Below are 18112 nucleotides of genomic sequence, written 5' to 3'. Positions count from 1 at the left end.
AGCCTCAAAAGTGTTTTGCAGAAGAATGAAGTTCTGATGCCAGGTCTTATGTTTCTTCCCTGTGATGGGAAGAGCCTTTGAAATCTGCATTCGGCGTTCTGCTGTCGCAAGTTCAGGTGTGCGTAGCTGTGTGAAGGTGGGCCCGGGCATCTCTGGAATAGCAGCCTCAGATCTGCAGCTTTTAGTCTAACAGCCTGACCCATCCTCTTTGAGCTGACTCGTAAAGCAACATGTGATGCTCTAAATTGTAGCAGATAACACCAGCCCACTCAGATGAGGACTCATTTGAAAGTATTGGGGAGCCCCGTCATTGTCCTTTTTTAAAAAGAACACCACCTTTGGGGACCGTGTAATGTAGCTGCGCCATCAGCTCGCCAGCAGAATTCAAGAGAAACACGGCCTTTGCACCCTGAATTTTCCCTGCAGATGAGGGAGAGGGGAGACCTGCCCTACTAGAAGGAACGAGTGCGGCTGGAGCCGTGCACTTGCACACAGGCCTTTGCCTCTCTCCGCCTGGCTGTGAGTCGGATGCAGGAGGTGGCAGGAGGCTTCCTGCTGTGTCAGGCACACGCAGACCCCTAATTGGAAGTGAGAGAGCTGCCATTTGGTTCTCATGAGAAGCAGCCTTGAATCCGAACCTTCAGCTTTCCCCGGCATGCCAGATAAAGATGCTTTTGGACCTCTTTACTGTCCACTCCCACTTTGCAGGAGCAAGAAGAGGTCAGGTCTGGGACAGATTCACGCTCTTCAAATTTCAACTCAACTTTGTGCCCCAAGTTGTCCTTTCCTTGGTTGCCTGATTCAGTTTTCAATGCTCCCGTCTTATTTATTCAGCACAGAAATCCCACTGAAATGTCTGTGTTTCCACAGATTTCTCCAAGTCCAGATTAAACTTCTGTTTTCCTTCTGACCGCTTTTGGATGGCTGGACTCTTTCGTTGCCTTATCACCACAGTGGCTGGGACTTGAGTCTGCCCAGATCCTCCACCCAGGAAGCCTTGCGGTGTGGCTCTTTGGGGGGCCGCTTGGATTGGGAATGTGACCTTTCACCCACTTCCTTTCTGTTTCTGTCTGCCTAAGTCCTAAGTTATTGTCACTAGAGTGCCACCGCCTTTGATCTGAAAAGAGCAGCCCTGTTTGATGAGGACAGCTACCAGGCAGTAAGTATCTCGCGTTTGAAGGAGAGACCCCACGCTCGGGGCTTTGCACAGGTAGCTCGACACGTCCCGCTCTGGGGTAGAATCGCCCTGACTTCTTGCATCTGCAGTTTCATTTCTCTCAAATACCAACAGAAGCCAGCATTTTTAAAAGGAGTACTTCATCAAGGGTAAAAACAAAATAATAAATGGCCAATTTAGAAGGCAGGAGGGGAATACGGATTATAAGTGTTCCTCTGAAAACTCCATTTATAAGAGGCACAGTTCTAGCTGAGCCGTGATAGGAACGATTCCTGTGGTTGGGCTCCAGGCTCTTCTGAAGCCCATTATGACTGCCCTATTCATAGCAGTGCTATCGCTGCGGAATTCTTTGGCGAGTGACGCACAGTTCAAAAGAAGGGAAGCTGTATTTTTGTTCTTTTTTTTCCTCTTCCTTTTTTTTTAAAAAAAAAAAAAGAAGAAAGAATTCTTGCAGAGGTAGATTTTCCAAGGGAGGATTCAGGACCACAAATCCATCCCACCTCCAAAAGAAGACAAAGATCCTCCTTAGAAAATATTTCTAAGTGGAAAAGCCTTTAGACAGAAACCCATTGAGATGGCCCACTGCCAAACCCACCCCATTTCTGCTTTTCTCGTGGAATCTCATTGAAGTGGAAACCTTCAAGAGTTCAGTCCTCCTTGCCCAGGCCAGCAGGCCACGGGCCCACTGAAGTGTCGGAGAGCTTGGCAAAGGCTGCATCTGGACGTGGCTGTGCGTTCCCAGCGCCTCCTGCCTGGCACGGCAGAACCCCCCAGGTCTGAGCCTCTGTGGGGATGAGGGGCGTGATGGTTAGGACTCTCTGACCACAGCTCCGCCAAGCCAGCTGGGGCCGCTTAATGAAAAGGAGGGAAGCTGTTGCAAAGCTGAAGATGTCAGGACCTTAGCTCCGTGGTCTCCGCAGCTTGCGTTTGGTAGTCACACCCCCATGCACCCACTGCAGACTGGCTTTCTCAGAACTTGTCCGTGTGGAAGCTGGTAGGGTAGCCCACGGCACCTCTTATGTAAATCCACATCCCTTATCCCGATCCTTTCGGGCCACATACAGTTCAAGTTTCAGAGCATTTTATGTGTTCAGAAGGTAATGACAGTGCATCAGCCAAATATTTGTATTGCTAGTGGGCTCCAGGAAAGCACCCCATAGTCAGTCACGTGGGTCTGTCCACCAGGTGACCTCATTAAGGGGGATACTGACACTACCAAGAGCTCACATCAGTCCAGGCTGGTTTTGCTGCCAAATGTGTTTGCCACAAATGGAAGAGAACACTTACAGTTTTCAGAGCTTTTTGAATTTCTGAATTACATATAAGGGAGTGTAGCCTTCTTTGGGATCCATCAACCATGAACAGACATGACCTCTCTGCATTTGAATTTCAGTGCTGAGTTCCCAGGAAAGAGACGAGGAATGGGCCAGCTATGGGCAGGTGCTCACTGCTGGTAAAATCCACAGAGGCCTGTCCGCCGGGGACTGATGAGGGGGCCAGGTTGGGCAGCTTTGGGAATAGGAGTCTGAGTAGCCTCCTCAGCATGTGTCCCCCACAGAGGACCAGGGAGAACTTGGATGAGTGCTGTGATGAACTCAAAATAAAGCAATGTCCCCACCATGCTAAGACCTTCTAACTGCTGGCCTAGAGAGAGAGAGCAGAGAGACTGCTGAGAGCCACGAGTGTCTTCTTCACTGCAGAGGAATGTTCCAAACCTCCAGCGGGCACATGTGACCACGTGGTTCCCAAGCTTCTGAGCCCATCTTCCCTGCCCTGCCTGTGACCTCCTCCTCCAGCCAAGCAGAAGTCCTGATGCCAGGCAGGCCAGCAAGAAGCCAGACCGGCCCCAGGCTTTGCAGCTTCAGTCAGAATTCCATCTCAGCACACACCAGCCATGCAGGTGGCACGTTCCAAGCTTCCTTCCTTCAAGTGCGTGGTTTTATAACTTTTAAGAAAATGTGATCTTCTGTGCTATTGGGGATGTAAGAGTGTTGATGCTGTGTGCAAAGCTGAATCCCACCACCTCATGTTATTTACTGGGGTCTTGTTCCTGGAGATTAATCTCCCACCTAAGGCAACCTGGAGGGAAATAGAGAATTTTGAGGGATTCTGATCCTCCTCCTCACATTTTAAAAACCTTATCCTTTGGGAGATCATGCCATATAGTTTGCTAGAGATGTGGGTGCCCTGAATTCCAAGCAGAGGCCTCAAAGAGGAGATGGACAAATGGAGAGTTCTGGCTGAGCAGGGAAGGGAAGCCCCACCTCTAGACTCTGTTCTGGAGCCTGAGTGTCCCCAGCTGTCCAAGCTGTGGAGGGCAGTGTCTGCAGGTGAGAGCTGCATGCAGGTGGAGCTGAGCGTTCCTTCCTGCAAGGCTCGTGGCCAGCATCCCTCCAGCTGAGGTTGGCCTTCCTGCTTTGCAGAGTCCGCATTTCTCTGCTCACCCTAAAGAGTCCAGATAAACAGCCTTCATCCCTTTGAAGTCTGGCCTTTCTAACTTGCCTCAAAACAGCCTCTGCTTTTCCACCCAAGTCCCACTTCCACTTCTACTCGAATCAGAGGATACACTCGGAAGCCAGAAACATGCATGAAACTGGTGGTTTGTTTTTAGCAATGCCACTTTGCTCTTGGTAATTTTGGCCCTAGGAGTTCTCAGTTTAGAGAGGAAATTGCGATGATGGAAAAAGAAGCAGGCTGGAGCCAAGAGGCCGGGGCGTGGCCCTGCCAACTGCAGACAGTCGAGCACTTCCTGTGAGCCCTGTGTGCATGTCTGTATAATGGAACAGTGACAGCACCCACCTGAAATGAATAGATAACTACTTAGCATGCTGCCTGGAACACAGTGGTAGTAAATATCATTTATGATTTCATCATCCTTACTACTGCAGCTGTTGAGCAAATCACCTCAAAGCTCAATTACTCCCAGTACTGAGTCAACATTTCAGTCTAAAGGTAATTAAAATCCAGTTTCAAACCACTTCAGCCAAGGGGCCCTTGCTTTCAACGAAACAGTAGAGGCAGCCCAGTGTGTGGAGTAGACTCCATGCTGGGGGCTGTGTTGCTGTACTTCTCCCACCAGCTCCGCAAGATGCTTGGGGAACCTCAGGGCCCCAGAGGGTACCTCAGTGACCCTGTCAAGCAAGCTCCCTCGAGCTAATCTCAGTATATGTCTCCATCTTCCAGAGTTCTCCTTCCACCAGCCACCTCCTGAGATCCTTCCCTGCAAGTGGAAGGACAGCTGCCCCTAGCCTGCCAGCACAGGAAATGAGTCATTCCTTCCAGGCTGCACCCAGCCCTCCGACAGCTCCCATCAGACCTGAAACATGTGGCCTCACCCTGGGTTTGCTGTACACTTGTCCGTGAGCCCACTGGGGCCTTCAGAAGCAAACATCATGTGTCTGTCTTTCCCCGGAAGTGCCCCTCAGAGTGCCTTGTGTGAGGGAGGGGTCAGTCCCTGCTTGGTGAATGGATACATGGTGAGGCATCATTACTCCCCTGACCTGGGAAGCTTCAGATCTCCAGTCTTCTCGTGGGCAGATGTTTTCCCCCACAGCTAACTGGAAGAACCGAGGGGGCATTTCCAGCACACTCCTGGAGCTTCTTTCCAGCTGTAAGGCAAGATTTCCTGTGGAGCCTGGTGAGAAGCAGACTTCGTGGGACAGGAGGCCTGGAAGGTGACTGAACACAGGTGTGGTTTAGTCCTTCAGTCACGAGACAGCACATCTGCTCTGACAAGAACTCTGCAGGTGGGATGCCAAGGTCCTCCGAGGCCAGGTCGGCTCAGAAGCCTCTCTCTGTCCCTGCTCTTGCTGACCCGGGGCCACCAGAAGGACCCACTGAGGAGGCCTGGTGGAGAAGACAAAGAGCAGCAAGGAGGATGAAGGTCTTTGACTCTCTCCCTGTGCAGAGTAACCACATAGATGGCATTAGGGTGAGGTGACTAAGAGAGAGGAGGAAAACGCATTCCTCTTGCTCAGTTACTTACAGAAGAACAAAATCTATCCAACCTGTTTGTTCAAAAATGTATACTGAGTCTTGCGGGGCGCGGTGGCTCACTCCTGTAATCCCAGCACTTTGGGAGGCCGAGGCAGGCAAGTCACGAGGTCAGGAGATCGAGACCACCCTGGCTAACATGGTGAAACGGTGTCTCTACTAAAAATACAAAAAATTAGCCAGGCATGGTGGTGGGTGCCTGTAGTCCCAGCTACTTGGGAGGCTGAGGCAGGAGAATGGCACGAACCCAGGAGGCGGAGTTTGCATTGAGCTGAGATCGCGCCACTGCACTAGCCTGGGCAACAGAGCAAGACTCTGTCTCAAAAAAAAAAAAAAAAATATATATATATATATATATGTATTTATATATTCATATAAATATATAAAAAAATATATATACTGATATATATATATATCAGTATATAAATATATATATATATATACTGAGTCTTTCTGTGAGCCAGGTCCTGGGCCCACTGTGGGGACAAAAAATGAAAGCTTAAGTCCCTTGCCCTCTAAGAGCTCGCACACCCAGCATTATTCAATCTGAAGATGATTAAAAGTCATCCCTTTCACACTCTTAGCGATGGGACCTGCCTTATAATAAATCCCTTCATATATGGGAGGTGCCCAAACAATTCTAGGACAACAGGCAGATGCTGTCGCTTTAATGGAGGTGTGTGCACAGTGCATGTGGAGATGCTGGTCCTACCGCACCTCAGAGCTGGCGTGAGGGAAGAGCTGCAGGGTGGAAGCTTCCAGGGCAGTAGAAGGCAAAGTGCCGCGAGGGATTTCCAGGCAGAGAGCGCACACCGGGCAAAGGCTGGGGAGCTGGGCGCGTTCTGGGAGGTCATGTGTTTTTAGGAGTAGGGGAAACCCAGGTTTCCATCCTGCCTGGGTGCACATGCGGCTCTTATAAGTTGTCCTAGCGGCCCACATGTCCCCTTTGTACCTTACTCCCACTCAGTTTCTTCTGGGATCTCTGTACCCCAAAGCACAGCTCTGTCACCCAGCAGCTAGGGGAGCACTGAAGCTCTTACCAAAGCTACTGTCATGGTGACCCTTGGGGCCGCTGCCCTCACTCAGAGGCATTCTCGTTTCCCTTTCCCTCCCCCTCCCTTCACACCCTTGCTATAAGAGTGGCTCCAGCTCACCCTTGATGTGTATTCAACGTAGAGATTAGCACACAACTATTCCTTTGTTCACCGGATATATTTGATGCCTTAAGGAAAAGGAAACTTCCTGTATCATTGCAAAGGATAGAGAGATGAGAGAAGGCAGCCCCACAGAGCTCAGACCTGCACTGTCTTCCCCTGTGGCTGTGGATCTTTTTCCACTTGCTGTGCCACGTGTTTAGAGGAGCTGGAGCGTGTACCTGAGCTCATGCACCTTTACTGACCTGTGTGGACCTCTCTTCCTCAGGGTTTCCCTCTGCCCGCATGTACCTGTGCCCTGCATGGCCCACGCACACCTTCCCGTGTCAACGTCCTCCAACCTTTCCCTCCTCAGATAAGCCATGTGAACTCTACTGCTCGCCCCTCGGGAAGGAGTCCCCACTGCTGGTGGCCGACAGGGTCCTGGACGGCACACCCTGCGGGCCCTACGAGACTGATCTCTGCGTGCACGGCAAGTGCCAGGTGACGTACTTCTCCTTCGGTCCTTGGTGGGGCTTTGGAGAGGAGACTCAGTCTCCCCAGACAGGGAGTGGGGTAGAGCAGAGGTCTCAGGAGGCCTAGGGGAGTGGATTTTCTTAGGAAGGCACCCAGTGATGCCGCCTCCTGCAGCCAGTGTTGCCTGGTGCACCAACCCTAGCTCAGTAATGACTGAGTGCTAGGCCAACAAGGAGTGGAGGTGGAAAGAATAGGCACAACGTATTCTAAGACTTTGAAAATTGCTTTAGACATCATGACCAAGACGAAGGTAGGCAGGGTACTAAGATGTGCCTAAAGGATGTCTGCACAAGCCAGGCCCCATTTAGTGCAGAAGAGACGGCAGAACTGAGCCAATGCCTGTGCAGGTAACGCCAGGTAGATAGGTGCGCCCTGCTGTCAGGGAGCACCCATCTACTGGTATATAGTCCCAAAGGCATTGAGGGCTGGATGGCCATGACTGGTTAGAACAGTGATAAAAATCATTTAAGTAAAGAAAGAGAGGCCGGGTGCGGTGGCTCACGCCTATAATCCCAGCACTTTGGGAGGCCGAGGCAGGAGGATCATAAGACCAGGAGTTCAAGACCAGCTTGGCCAACAGGGTGAAACTCCGTCTCTGCTAAAAATACAAAAATAAATTAGCCGGGCATGGTGGCGCGTGCTTGTAATCCCAGCTACTCGGGAGGCTGAGGCAGGAGAATTGCTTGAACCTGGGAGGCGGAGGTTGCAGTGAGCTGAGATCACGCCACTGCCTTCCAGCCTGGGCAACAAAGCAAGACTCAGTCTCGGGGAAAAAAAAAAAAAGAATGCGAGAAGAAGGAAGGAAGCTTACTCTCCACCTGCATTAACCCTGCCCAAGCTGAGGGCCACCTGTAGCCCTTACCCTCCCCAGGTGGGGCTCCTAGCCTGGGGTAGCCGAGGTGACTCCATGCTCCCATTTTGTCCCCCAGAACGAGCACCTCCTGAGGTGGTGCAGCAGCTGGGATGGGGAGTGGGTGTCGAAGCTTTGTATTTTCTGTGCCTCGCTTATGCCACAGGTACCATACTCCCTGGTGAGTCGGGTCAAGCTGGGCATGTTGTGAGAGAGCCCCAGCATCTTAGTCAGCTTGGGCACCTGTAACGATACACCATAGACCACGCAGCTTATGAACAACTGACCTTTATTACTCACAGTTCTGGAAGCTGGGAAGTCCAAGATTGAGGCCTTGAGGCACAGGCAGATTTGGGATCTGATGACGGGGTCGCTTATCATAGACAGTGTTTCTTGCTGCGTCCTCGCATAGTGGAAGGGGCTGGTGAGCTCTCTTGTGAGTCTCTTTTATGGGGGCCCTGATCCTGTTCATGAGAGTTCTGCCCTCATGTCCCAGTCACCTCCCAAAACATCCACCTCCTAACACCATCACCTTGAGGGCTGGTGATTCAACATATCGATTTGAGGAGACACAAACATTCAGACCACAGCACCCAGGGAGCGCTCTGCCCTCAGCCACACATACGTGTTCCTGTCATCCTATGACCACGTTCCCTCAACTGTGTCCTCCACAGGGGAGCCCACCAAGAGCTAGTGACAATGGCAGCTCCTGATGTCTGGAGCAGGCAGATCAGTGTCAGGATCACCATGCATTGTCCTCACAGAACTGTGGTGAGCCAGATGCTGGCTTCCAGGCGTCAGGTCCACTTGCCCATGCGGACAGCAGATCTGCTTATGCTCTTTGCTTGCTCAGTGCCTAGCAGAGTGCATAGGCATCAATATTTCAGTGTGCGTGACAAACAGAACAAGAGGAGGCAAGGCATAAAGACAGACACAAAGACAGCTTCCAGGGTGATTGCTGCAGCAAACCGTTTCCACCCAAACAGATGCTTTTTCCTGCTAAGGCCAAATCAGTCTGAAACTGGGATTTTTCAGGGAAAAGCTTGACAAGACCCAGACTCCTTTGGCACTGCCTGGCTTTGTTATCAAATACAGATAAGTGTGGGTGATAAGCACCTGGTGCCCGAGAGTCTTGGCACAGCAGCCTCACGGGGAGGGAGGCAGTGATGAGTGGTTGAGCTGGCCCCTCCTGACTGCTTTCTTGTAACAAAGAATGTCCAAGGCCCTGCCCCTCAGGCAGTATGAACAAAGCCCTTATCGTTGTTACTGAAATGAGGCATCGCTGATGGTTCTTGGTAAACTTCTAACCAGCCAAGTGCAGGGCTGGTGTCCTACCTAAATTACACACTTCCACAGACCATCCTGCCCAACGACTTAACGTTCCTCCCGAGTTAGAGTTCTTACACCCTTTAGAGCAGCACCAGCCGAGCCATCCCCAGCCTCTGCCAGCATCTTCTGCAGCGTTCTTGCCAATGGGGAGGCATTTCTAAGAATCCTAAAATTGTCTAGCCAGTGGGGTCTGTGTTACTGGCTGGACATAATTTATGCTCTGTGTGATCTGTGCCAATGGGCTCCATCCATGATCTTGCTTTTAATCACAGCCCTTTCAACTAGAGGATGTTCCATACTATGACAATGAAACCTTTAGTCGTGGAATCAAAGAGAAAATGCTGCTCAAGACATTTGAATGGCCTAAGTCTGTGGTCATGAGGATAGCATTGAGCCCAACCCTGTTCTGCACTTGGGTGTCATCTTAGTCAATTCAGGCTGCTCTAACGAATACCCTAGACTGGGTAGCTTATAAGCAACAGACTTATTTCTCAACGTTCTGGAGGCTGGAAATCCAACATCCAGGGGCTGGCATAGATGGGTTCTGGTGAAGGCCCACTTTCATGCTGTAGACTGCTGCCACTCTGTGTCCTCACATGGCATAAAGAGAGCTGGTATCCAGGCATGGTGGTGGAGGCCTGTAGTTCCAGCTACTCCAGAGGCTGAGGTGGGAGGATCACTTGAGCCTGAGAGGTGGAGGTTGCAGTGAATCGAGATTGTGACACTGCACTCCAGCCTACGTGACAGAGTGAGACCATGTCTTGAAAAAAAAAAAAAAAAATCATTCTCTTGAGGCCAGGTGTGGTGGCTCACGCCTATAATCCCAGCACTTTGGGAGGCCAAGGCGGGCAGATCACTGGAGGTCAGGAGTTCCAGGACCAGCCCAGCTAACATGGTGAAACTCCATCTCTACTAAAAATACAAAAAAATTAGCTGGGTGTGGTGATGGGTGCCTGTAATCCCAGCTACTCAGGAGGCTAAAGCAGGAGAATCACTTGAACCCGGGAGGTGGAGGATGCAGTGAGCCGAGATTGCACCATTGCACTCCAACCTGGGCGACAGAGTAAGACTCCATCTCAAAAAAAATAAGAGAGCTAGCTAGCTCTCTAGCCTCTTCTTACAAAGGCACCAACACATTCATGAGCTCTATCCCCTCTTGACCTAATCACCTCCCAGAGGCTTCACTCCCAAATACTATCACGTTGGTATGAACAGTTCAATTTATGAACTCTAGAAGACACAAACATCCAGTCCATTGCAGATGTGATGGGAGTGACATTGGGATGCACGCCTTCCTGTTCCCAGATGCCACTCCATCCCCAGATGTCACTCCATCCCCAGGACCAGCCTGTCTATTTCCAGTGCTTCCACCCTTGTCATCATCATTGCAGGGATTGGTTGGCGCCTGCACTGCACCTCACATTAACCAAGTAGAGTCACCAGGGTGCACAGGTGCAGATGGAGGCAACTTTCATGATGCTCGATGGTGGTCTCTTGCTCCTTGGGAGCCTCACCCTGCCACTGCAGAGACCCTGCCTACCAATTCTCGAAAGCACCATCTCCCGGGTGGCTGCACCCTGGTAACCCGCTGCCTCCAGGCAGACCACCAGTCTTTACAAAAGATCCACCATCCTGGTGGGTGGCAACAGCACCTACCTGCATGTACTTCTCCAGGTTAAAACCGTGAGAAACAACTTGTTTTCTGAAGGAAGTTAAAAAGCCATCTGCTATTGGTCTAACAGTACTTTCTTCAGACAGATACTGTAAAGGTTAACCTCAGCCCACTCTTAAATCGATGCTCACAAAACTCCAAATTATTAGTCGTAGTTAATGAACTTTTATAAAAATCGGGCATTCTTAAATAAGATGACAAATTCAATTCAAATATAGTACTTATGTCTTGTTGCGGTAATTGTCAAGATGGAACATTCTGGATTCCTGTGGCATTTGTGAATGTGTAAAGCAAGAAAAAAATGGTTAAGGAAAATAATAGTAATTGTAATGTGAAACCCTCAGGGGCCTAATGAGTGGAAAGTCTGTATCTATTCATCGATAATAATGGTCTAATTACAACGGATTAAACATACAAATCACCCACATTTTATGTGAGACAGCACTCACAGAAATATTGCCGTGGTTTGCCTACTAGCGTTTCCCTCTCTTTCCCTGCAGCTATAAATTGTGCTATTTTGGGGTAGCAGACGGCATTCTGGGAAATGTCGAGGAACATAGTAACTAGTTGGTAGGGGATGAGAGGCTTCAAAATGGCATTTTGAGTAGATTCCACTACACTCCAAATAGCAGGCTGATTCAAACCATAACATGAAACATGGAAATGCCATTTTATTCTGTTTTTATGAGGACTGAATTAAGTTTCATTTCAGTGAGTCACAGATTACTTAACATGCTGAAATTAAACTTAACAGCACTCATAAAATTGGGAGGGAATTGGGGGAAGTAACACAAACATTGTGTATTTTTCAGCAAGCCCCTATAAATCAAGAGTCCCATCATTAATGATTCCTACTGTTGGCCTCCAGAAGGAGAGACACCGGGGTAATAAGTCTCTGATACACAACTGCATCTGGAGCTGCTGACATGCAATGAGTGAGTCCAGCTGACACGCGGCTTTGCCCGTTGGACGATGGACAGACCCAGATGTACCTGAGACCCAGCTATGCTTGCCTTACTGGTTTGTGCACACCTGTAGCCAACATTCTCCAATTCAGTTCCTGCTTCCTTGGTACCATAATTTGTATACATATCCTGGGCTTGATGAATACCAAGCCAAAACACCTTCAGGGCCTGTGACCTTCTTCAGTGGAGGAAGTACGTCTCATTAACCTGTGCTTCCCTATACACTGGCCCAGAGGAAAGCCTTTGATTGCATATTGAAAGAAGGGGCCAGGTGCAGTGGCTCATGCCTATAATCCCAACACTTTGAGAGGCCAAGGTAGGCGGATTACCTAAGGTCAGGAGTTCGAGACCAGCCTGGCCGATATGGTGAAACCCCGTCTCTACCAAAAATACAAAAATTAGCCGGGCGTGGTAGTGCATGCCCATAATTCCAGCTAAGGAGGCTGCGGCAGGAGAATTGCTTGAATCCGGGCAGTGGAGGTTGCAGTGAGCCAAGATCGCGCCACTGCACTCTAGCCTGGGCGACAGAGAGAGACTCCATCTCAAAAAAGGAAAAAAAAAAAAAAAAAGAGTGGCTGGATGGATGGATTATGTGTTCTTAGGATTTCAGTGGTTCTGGAATCTGGAGCCCATTTCTATGGACCACTTTCATTGCCAAGAATTTATTGGCCTCCTATTTCCTGTCCAAAGATCATCTATGAGGCAGGTAGAATTACTGGGGAAGTTTAGGAGAATTCAAAGAGACCCTGGTCTCAGAGGACCCCCAGGTAAAGCAGAGGTAACAAGCCTGCAGGAAAGCGTTCCTGGCACTTAAGCCTGGGTTTGCATCTTCACGATGCTCCCCACATGCTGCCCTTCCCTGCACCATGACCCTGCAGCTGGCATCTCTAACGTGTGTTACTGTGGGTGCCAAACCTTTATGGATAGCAGTGCCTGAAACCTGAAGGTCATTCCCTGCACCCCTTTTTTCTGATTAACCTCCCATGACAACTTCTGGTTGAAGCCAGCAGACCAAGCCACATGTTCCTGCCTCTTCCATGCGGGACTCCACTAAACCAGCACAAACAGTGAAGGGAAGCAGGAGCTTCCAGGTGAAAGATCCCACCTCTTTCTGGATGACAGAAGTGGGTGGAAGTGTCATGCAGGAACAAAGCAGCAGAGGCCAGAGCTGGAAGAGGCAGAGAGTCGCCACTGAAAAGACAGCCCAAACTGAGAGCTGTGGGCTTGAGAATGGAGGGTCGGAAGTGAAGAGTGGGCTGAAAACAAGTCCGAGGGTGCATCGGCATGCTGATGGTGTCTGATCCCACACTCAGAGCTTGACGGGCTGTCAGGTAAAATGTTAGGGAGCTGCTTTCCAGGGTCATGGAATGAACTGTTTGAGGAAACCCAGAGCAGGCAGGGAGGTCTCTGTGCTGAGGACGGTGCCCAGCCTTCTGCGTTGGGGTTAGAGGTCAGTTTCCCTCGCACTAGTCATGAAAGGAAACCTACCATGCAGCAGTGCCCAGCTTCAAATGTAGATCCCCTTCAGTCGGCCTTCAGATGTAGAACTCCTTCAGTCGGCCTTCAAATGTAGATCCTCTTCGGTCGGCCTTCAAACGTAGATCCCCTACAGTCGGCCTTCAAATGTAGATCCCCTTCGGTCGGCCTTCAAATGTAGATCCCCTTTGGTCGGCCTTCAAATGTAGATGTCCTTCGGTCGGGCTTCAAATGTAGATCTCCTTCGGTGGGCCTTCCTGTTGCTTGTTCTCAAATACAAGTGGGCAGCCAGACATCATCTGCAATTTGAAGAAAACCCGCAGCCTGAAGGAGAAAGACCAAGAAAAACAAACAGAAAAAACTGACCCTGGCAGAAAATTGAGATAATTATGGAGTTCTCCGTGCAGCCAAACTATCAAGCAAGCATGCAGGGAAACTAATTTTGAGACATGGAAGAACTCAGAAATTCTATTTTCCATGCATGCGTTCTGCAGAAGTTACATGTAGTTTAGCAAAACAAGAATGAAGTCAAGAAAGAGGAAGATGGGCACTACAGGCCCTGGTGGCACTCACCCAGGAACCCAGTAAATCCTGGAGTCACAGCTGCGCGACTGGCCTAAAATCTGCACTCGCTTAAAAGTCATTCAAGAAGTCAGTGGCCTCCCTCCAACCGAAGAGATGGGATGAGGCAGTAGTTGGAAGATAGCTAATAAGTTGAAGAAAGCAAGTACTGCTTATTCCAGCCAGAAAAAACAAGTACCATCAAAACTTGTACAAGGAAGTCCCAATTCAAATATGAGAAAACTAAACTCCCCAGCTTGATAAGAGGTCATCATTTGTACGCTCTTACTGAACACACATGTGCTTAACACCACACCAGCCACTGTGTGTGTCAGAGGATGGGGGAAGGCCAAGAATACAAAGAATTCTCAGACACAGTCCTCTATGTGCTTATGGTCCGTTAGGGAGGTGACACATACTCACTTGGAAACCCAACGACCAGAGGTGAAGGTGTGGTTTAACAACCAAGAAGAGGTTCCACTTAGACATAGCAGAAAACACATAGGGTGGAATTTCGTTTATTCCTGCATCAGGTTATTTGTTGATCACATTCTGAGTGCTGCACACTATTGTGTGCTGGGCTTTCATTAGGGAGCAGGACCAAGAGGATCCCTGTCCCTGTCCAACATACAGACAGGCCATGTCAGCTCACAAACATGATCATTCCAGAGATTGGTATGTGTGAAGAAGAAGAAAGGAAAATGGTGCCATAGAGAGACCCAGCGGGGGACTGTGGCTGAGGAGGACAGTGAGCAGGTGGCATGGCATTTCTCTTAGAGGAGACAGCCTTTGAGGAAGAGCCAGCCTGGCAGAGAGTTGGGGGCAGAGAGCTCCAGGCAGAGGGAAGCAAGAGGGAGATGGGTGCATTCCAGCAACAGACGAGGGCGGAGGCTGGCACAAAGGAGCCAGGGCCCAGGCAGAATTGATGCAGAGGAGTGAAGCGATCTTAGCTTTGGATAACTGATTCAAGTAGATCCCGGGAAACGAGTTAAGAGGCTGTTCTGGTTGCCCACCTGGCTGAGGGGTCATTCGGGGGGAGGGCTTACAAGAGTGGGCTGGAGGGGGTTGGATTCACTGTGTATCTGGAGGGGGAGGAAGGGAGGCTGAGTTGGTGAGCAGCTGGGATGAGATCATGGAGAGTCTTAAATTCATATGTGTGGACGTTTCTGATAGGCAGTGGGGATCTGTGGCCACAGATCTTCTCTCTCTTTTTGTGTGGAGATTAGTCTGGCAGCAGGCAGGAGAAAAATGCTCCCATAGTTCGTGTCCTGATTAGGGAGGGTGTAAACTCGGGAGTGGAGCCGAACATGGAGGAGAAGTAGGCAATAGAGGTTTTCAGGGCACAAAAAACCCAAGCTCACCAACTAACTGGGTACATCCCAAAATAGAAGAGTCAGAAATGGCTTGGAGGTTTCAGGCTAGGAGGCCTGTCTGTCAGTTCCAAGACAGTGGCAGGGGGTGTCCAACTAGAATTAAGAGGTCAGGCAGCTTTGGAGGAGAAGTTGTCGCATTGAAAGTCTGAAGAGATTGCTCAGCAGACTCTTAGTAGTGAGAGCCAGGGTGGAGTGAGGGGAGAAGTGGGCTTAAGAGCTCTTTGCATGAGGGTGATGGCTGAAATAAGGAGAAGGCGAAATTACCAAGAAAATGAAAAATCAGAAGGAGCAGGGAGCCCCGGGGGAGCTACCCACTTTCACGGAGTCGAAGAAGCAAGAGGAGGGAGGAGTCATCCAGGGGGTGGGAGGAGAATCAGACAGGAGCCATCCTTGGCCTCCAGGGCATCTTTAGGCACACACTCTGGGGTGTCTGCTTGTTTCCACACTGGCACCTCCCTCCATCTTACATGTCTTTATTTCCAGGTTAGGCACATAACAGGCACCATGGGTGAATCAATACATGTACAACAAAGACAGGGTGGGTGTTACACACAGCGGATGCTGTAGAGCAAGAGGTGAAAGATGAGGCTGGAGACACGTCCACTAGGTGTGATGACCAGGAGGCTGTTGTTCCTGGTTATCTTCAACAGGGGCAAAGTTCCTGGGTGGAATCCAGGACTCAGACAGCTAAAGATGGACATTTCCCACTGTCCACGGCCCATCCTGTGCCCTCCTCAGCACACGGATCTGAGCACTAAAGCTTTTCCAAGCACTTTCTGCATGTTTCACAGGAGCTGTCTTGACCAATGAAGAACTTGTGCTTTTCCCCCCGTTCCATCCCATCTCATACCATCCCATACCATCCCATGCCTTTAATTATGCCATGGGACATTGTTCCTTGGTCCTTTGGTGTCACATACACCCTGACTTAGCCAGAGGCACAGGGCGCGACCAGCAAATGCTGGCCAGGAACTTGAAGCCCTGCTTTGAAAGCTGAGAAATGGGTGATGAAGATTCCTAGGAAAGTAACTAAGGAAAGTATCACCAGGATAACATGGGAAGACTTGAGAGAGTTTATTGCCTGGAGTTTCCTCGGGCTTGGTCATGTTGTTCTCTTGGAACACCAAGCCTCATAAATACAATCATCAAAGCTCCCCTAATATTCAGAATTAATGACTTCAGTTGTGTCCTATGGCAGCTTCCATTTGAAAACCATCCCAGTTTCTGCCAAGATTATAAGTTGCTTGCGCTGACTGAAACAATGGAAGAAAATGCCCCCGTTCGCAGATTTTGTGGCTGTCACCCATCAGCATTTAGACTCACTGCTGTTCAGACACGGACAGCCCTGCATTCCCTGCCTCCAGATGCAGACAGCCTCTAAAATAACACCAAGTAGAGTGGGCAGAACCCATGGACCTGTCCCAGCCCCTGGATGGTCTCCAGAATTAACTGAAAGGGCAACCCTGTATGCATTCCTGTTTGCACCTGCCGTGAAAAGCCCCCTTCTTTGGGGCTGGAGGAAACTGGACCAAATGGGGCATCTAGAAGCTGTTGAATCAGGAAACCTTAACTGAGGTGCAGGACAAGGAACCAGGCCTGAAGCCAGAGACTCACTCCTACCAAGCAAGGGTGTGGTTTGAAAATTATAGGAAGCCAGTGTAGGGAATGTCTACAGCAGAGGGCACCTGAGATGAGAAAGCCCAGGTGGGAGCTGGAACAGGTGCCAGGAAAGAGGCCAGCGGGAGAGACCAGCTCTGTGGGCATTGGCCCTGTGGCCCCAGCAGAAGCAAGTCTGGAGACCATGCACTGGAGCTCTGAAGTGAAACAAAGCAACAGACACGTGCTCTCACAGATTTGGTCTCGGCGTTTGCTAAACACTGCTGGGGGACATTTTCTGATATTGGCTACTCTTTATTCTTAGCCCTTATAATTTTTTTTTTTTTTTTTGAGACGGACTCTTGCTGTGTTGCCCAGGCTGGAGTGCAGTGGCGCAATCTCAGCTCACTGCAACCTCCGCCTCCCAGGTTCAAGCTACTCTCCTGCCTCAGCCTCCCGAGTAGCTGGGACTACAGGTGCGTGTCACCATAGGTGCATGCCACCATGCCTAGCTAATTTTTGTATTTTTAGTAGTGATGGGGTTTCACCATGTTGACCAGGCTGGTCTTGAACTCCTGACCTCATGATCCACCCACCTCAGCCTCCCAAAGTGCTGGGATTACAGGCGTGAGCCACCGCACCGGGCCAGCCCCTGTCATCTTTATACTGAGCAACTTGATAGCAGCTGGCTAGCAGTCCACACCGAGAATCTAGGCAGCCCTGCACTGCGCTCCAGGCTCACGGTGCCTCATCACAGCTGGCTTCCCTCCAGGTCACTACTGGATGGTCAGCCCCAGCAAAGCATTGCAGTTGGTTGCCAGTTACCATATGTGTCTTGATATGTTACCTACATCTCCCCAGCCGCCATCAAGCCCACTGTTACCCATTTGCTCCTTGCTGTCCTCTGGCCACTAAAGCCTTCAATTTTACCCTTTTCCTCTTTTTATACTAACTTTGAACAAGTTTGATCTTTTATTCAAGCTCTGCCCTTTTTCAGATTTTATCATGGTCATTTTTAGACTCAAGTTGCTCAGCTTTTAGAACATCTTAAAGTCTTCTCTGGAATCTGTCCAGTTATGCTATCATTTTTGGACAGAACAATAGTAATTTCCCATTAGATCTTTTTCAAAAAAATAAAAGGCTCCAAGGATGAGACTTGAGGATTACTAAATATGAAGAGCATTCACCTATTCCTTTGAGTAGCATGCCATAATGCAGCGGTTCTCATCGCATGGCCCCGGCAAGCAGCCTCAGCATCTCCTGGGAGCCGATTAGAAATGCACATTCTCAGGTGCACCCAGACCCGCTGGGTCAGAAACTCTAGGGCTGGGACAGAGCAGTTTGTGTTTTAACAGCCCTCCCCATGAGGCCGATGCACACTTAATTTGGAGAACTGCTGCCATAATGAACAGAGGATGCTGATGTCTTTGGGGAGTTGTGGGGCCAGGCA

General features: G+C 49.9%; 1 protein-coding gene across 1 annotated transcript in view; it reads left to right on the top strand.

Moving 5' to 3' along the window:
• Positions 1–18112, top strand: part of ADAMTS17 (ADAM metallopeptidase with thrombospondin type 1 motif 17) — a 370860-nt gene that overhangs the window by 225713 nt on the left and 127035 nt on the right. Inside the window, exon 14 of the mRNA XM_055364140.2 lies at positions 6680–6807. Coding sequence (XP_055220115.2) covers positions 6680–6807 — 128 coding nt within the window. The remainder of the gene's footprint in view (positions 1–6679; positions 6808–18112) is intronic.

Source organism: Gorilla gorilla, chromosome 16 (assembly GCF_029281585.2).
Source record: "Gorilla gorilla gorilla isolate KB3781 chromosome 16, NHGRI_mGorGor1-v2.1_pri, whole genome shotgun sequence".
Classification (NCBI taxonomy): Eukaryota; Metazoa; Chordata; class Mammalia; order Primates; family Hominidae; genus Gorilla; species Gorilla gorilla.
Note: the sequence above shows the minus strand (reverse complement) of the source record. Positions and strands in the feature narration are given on the sequence as shown.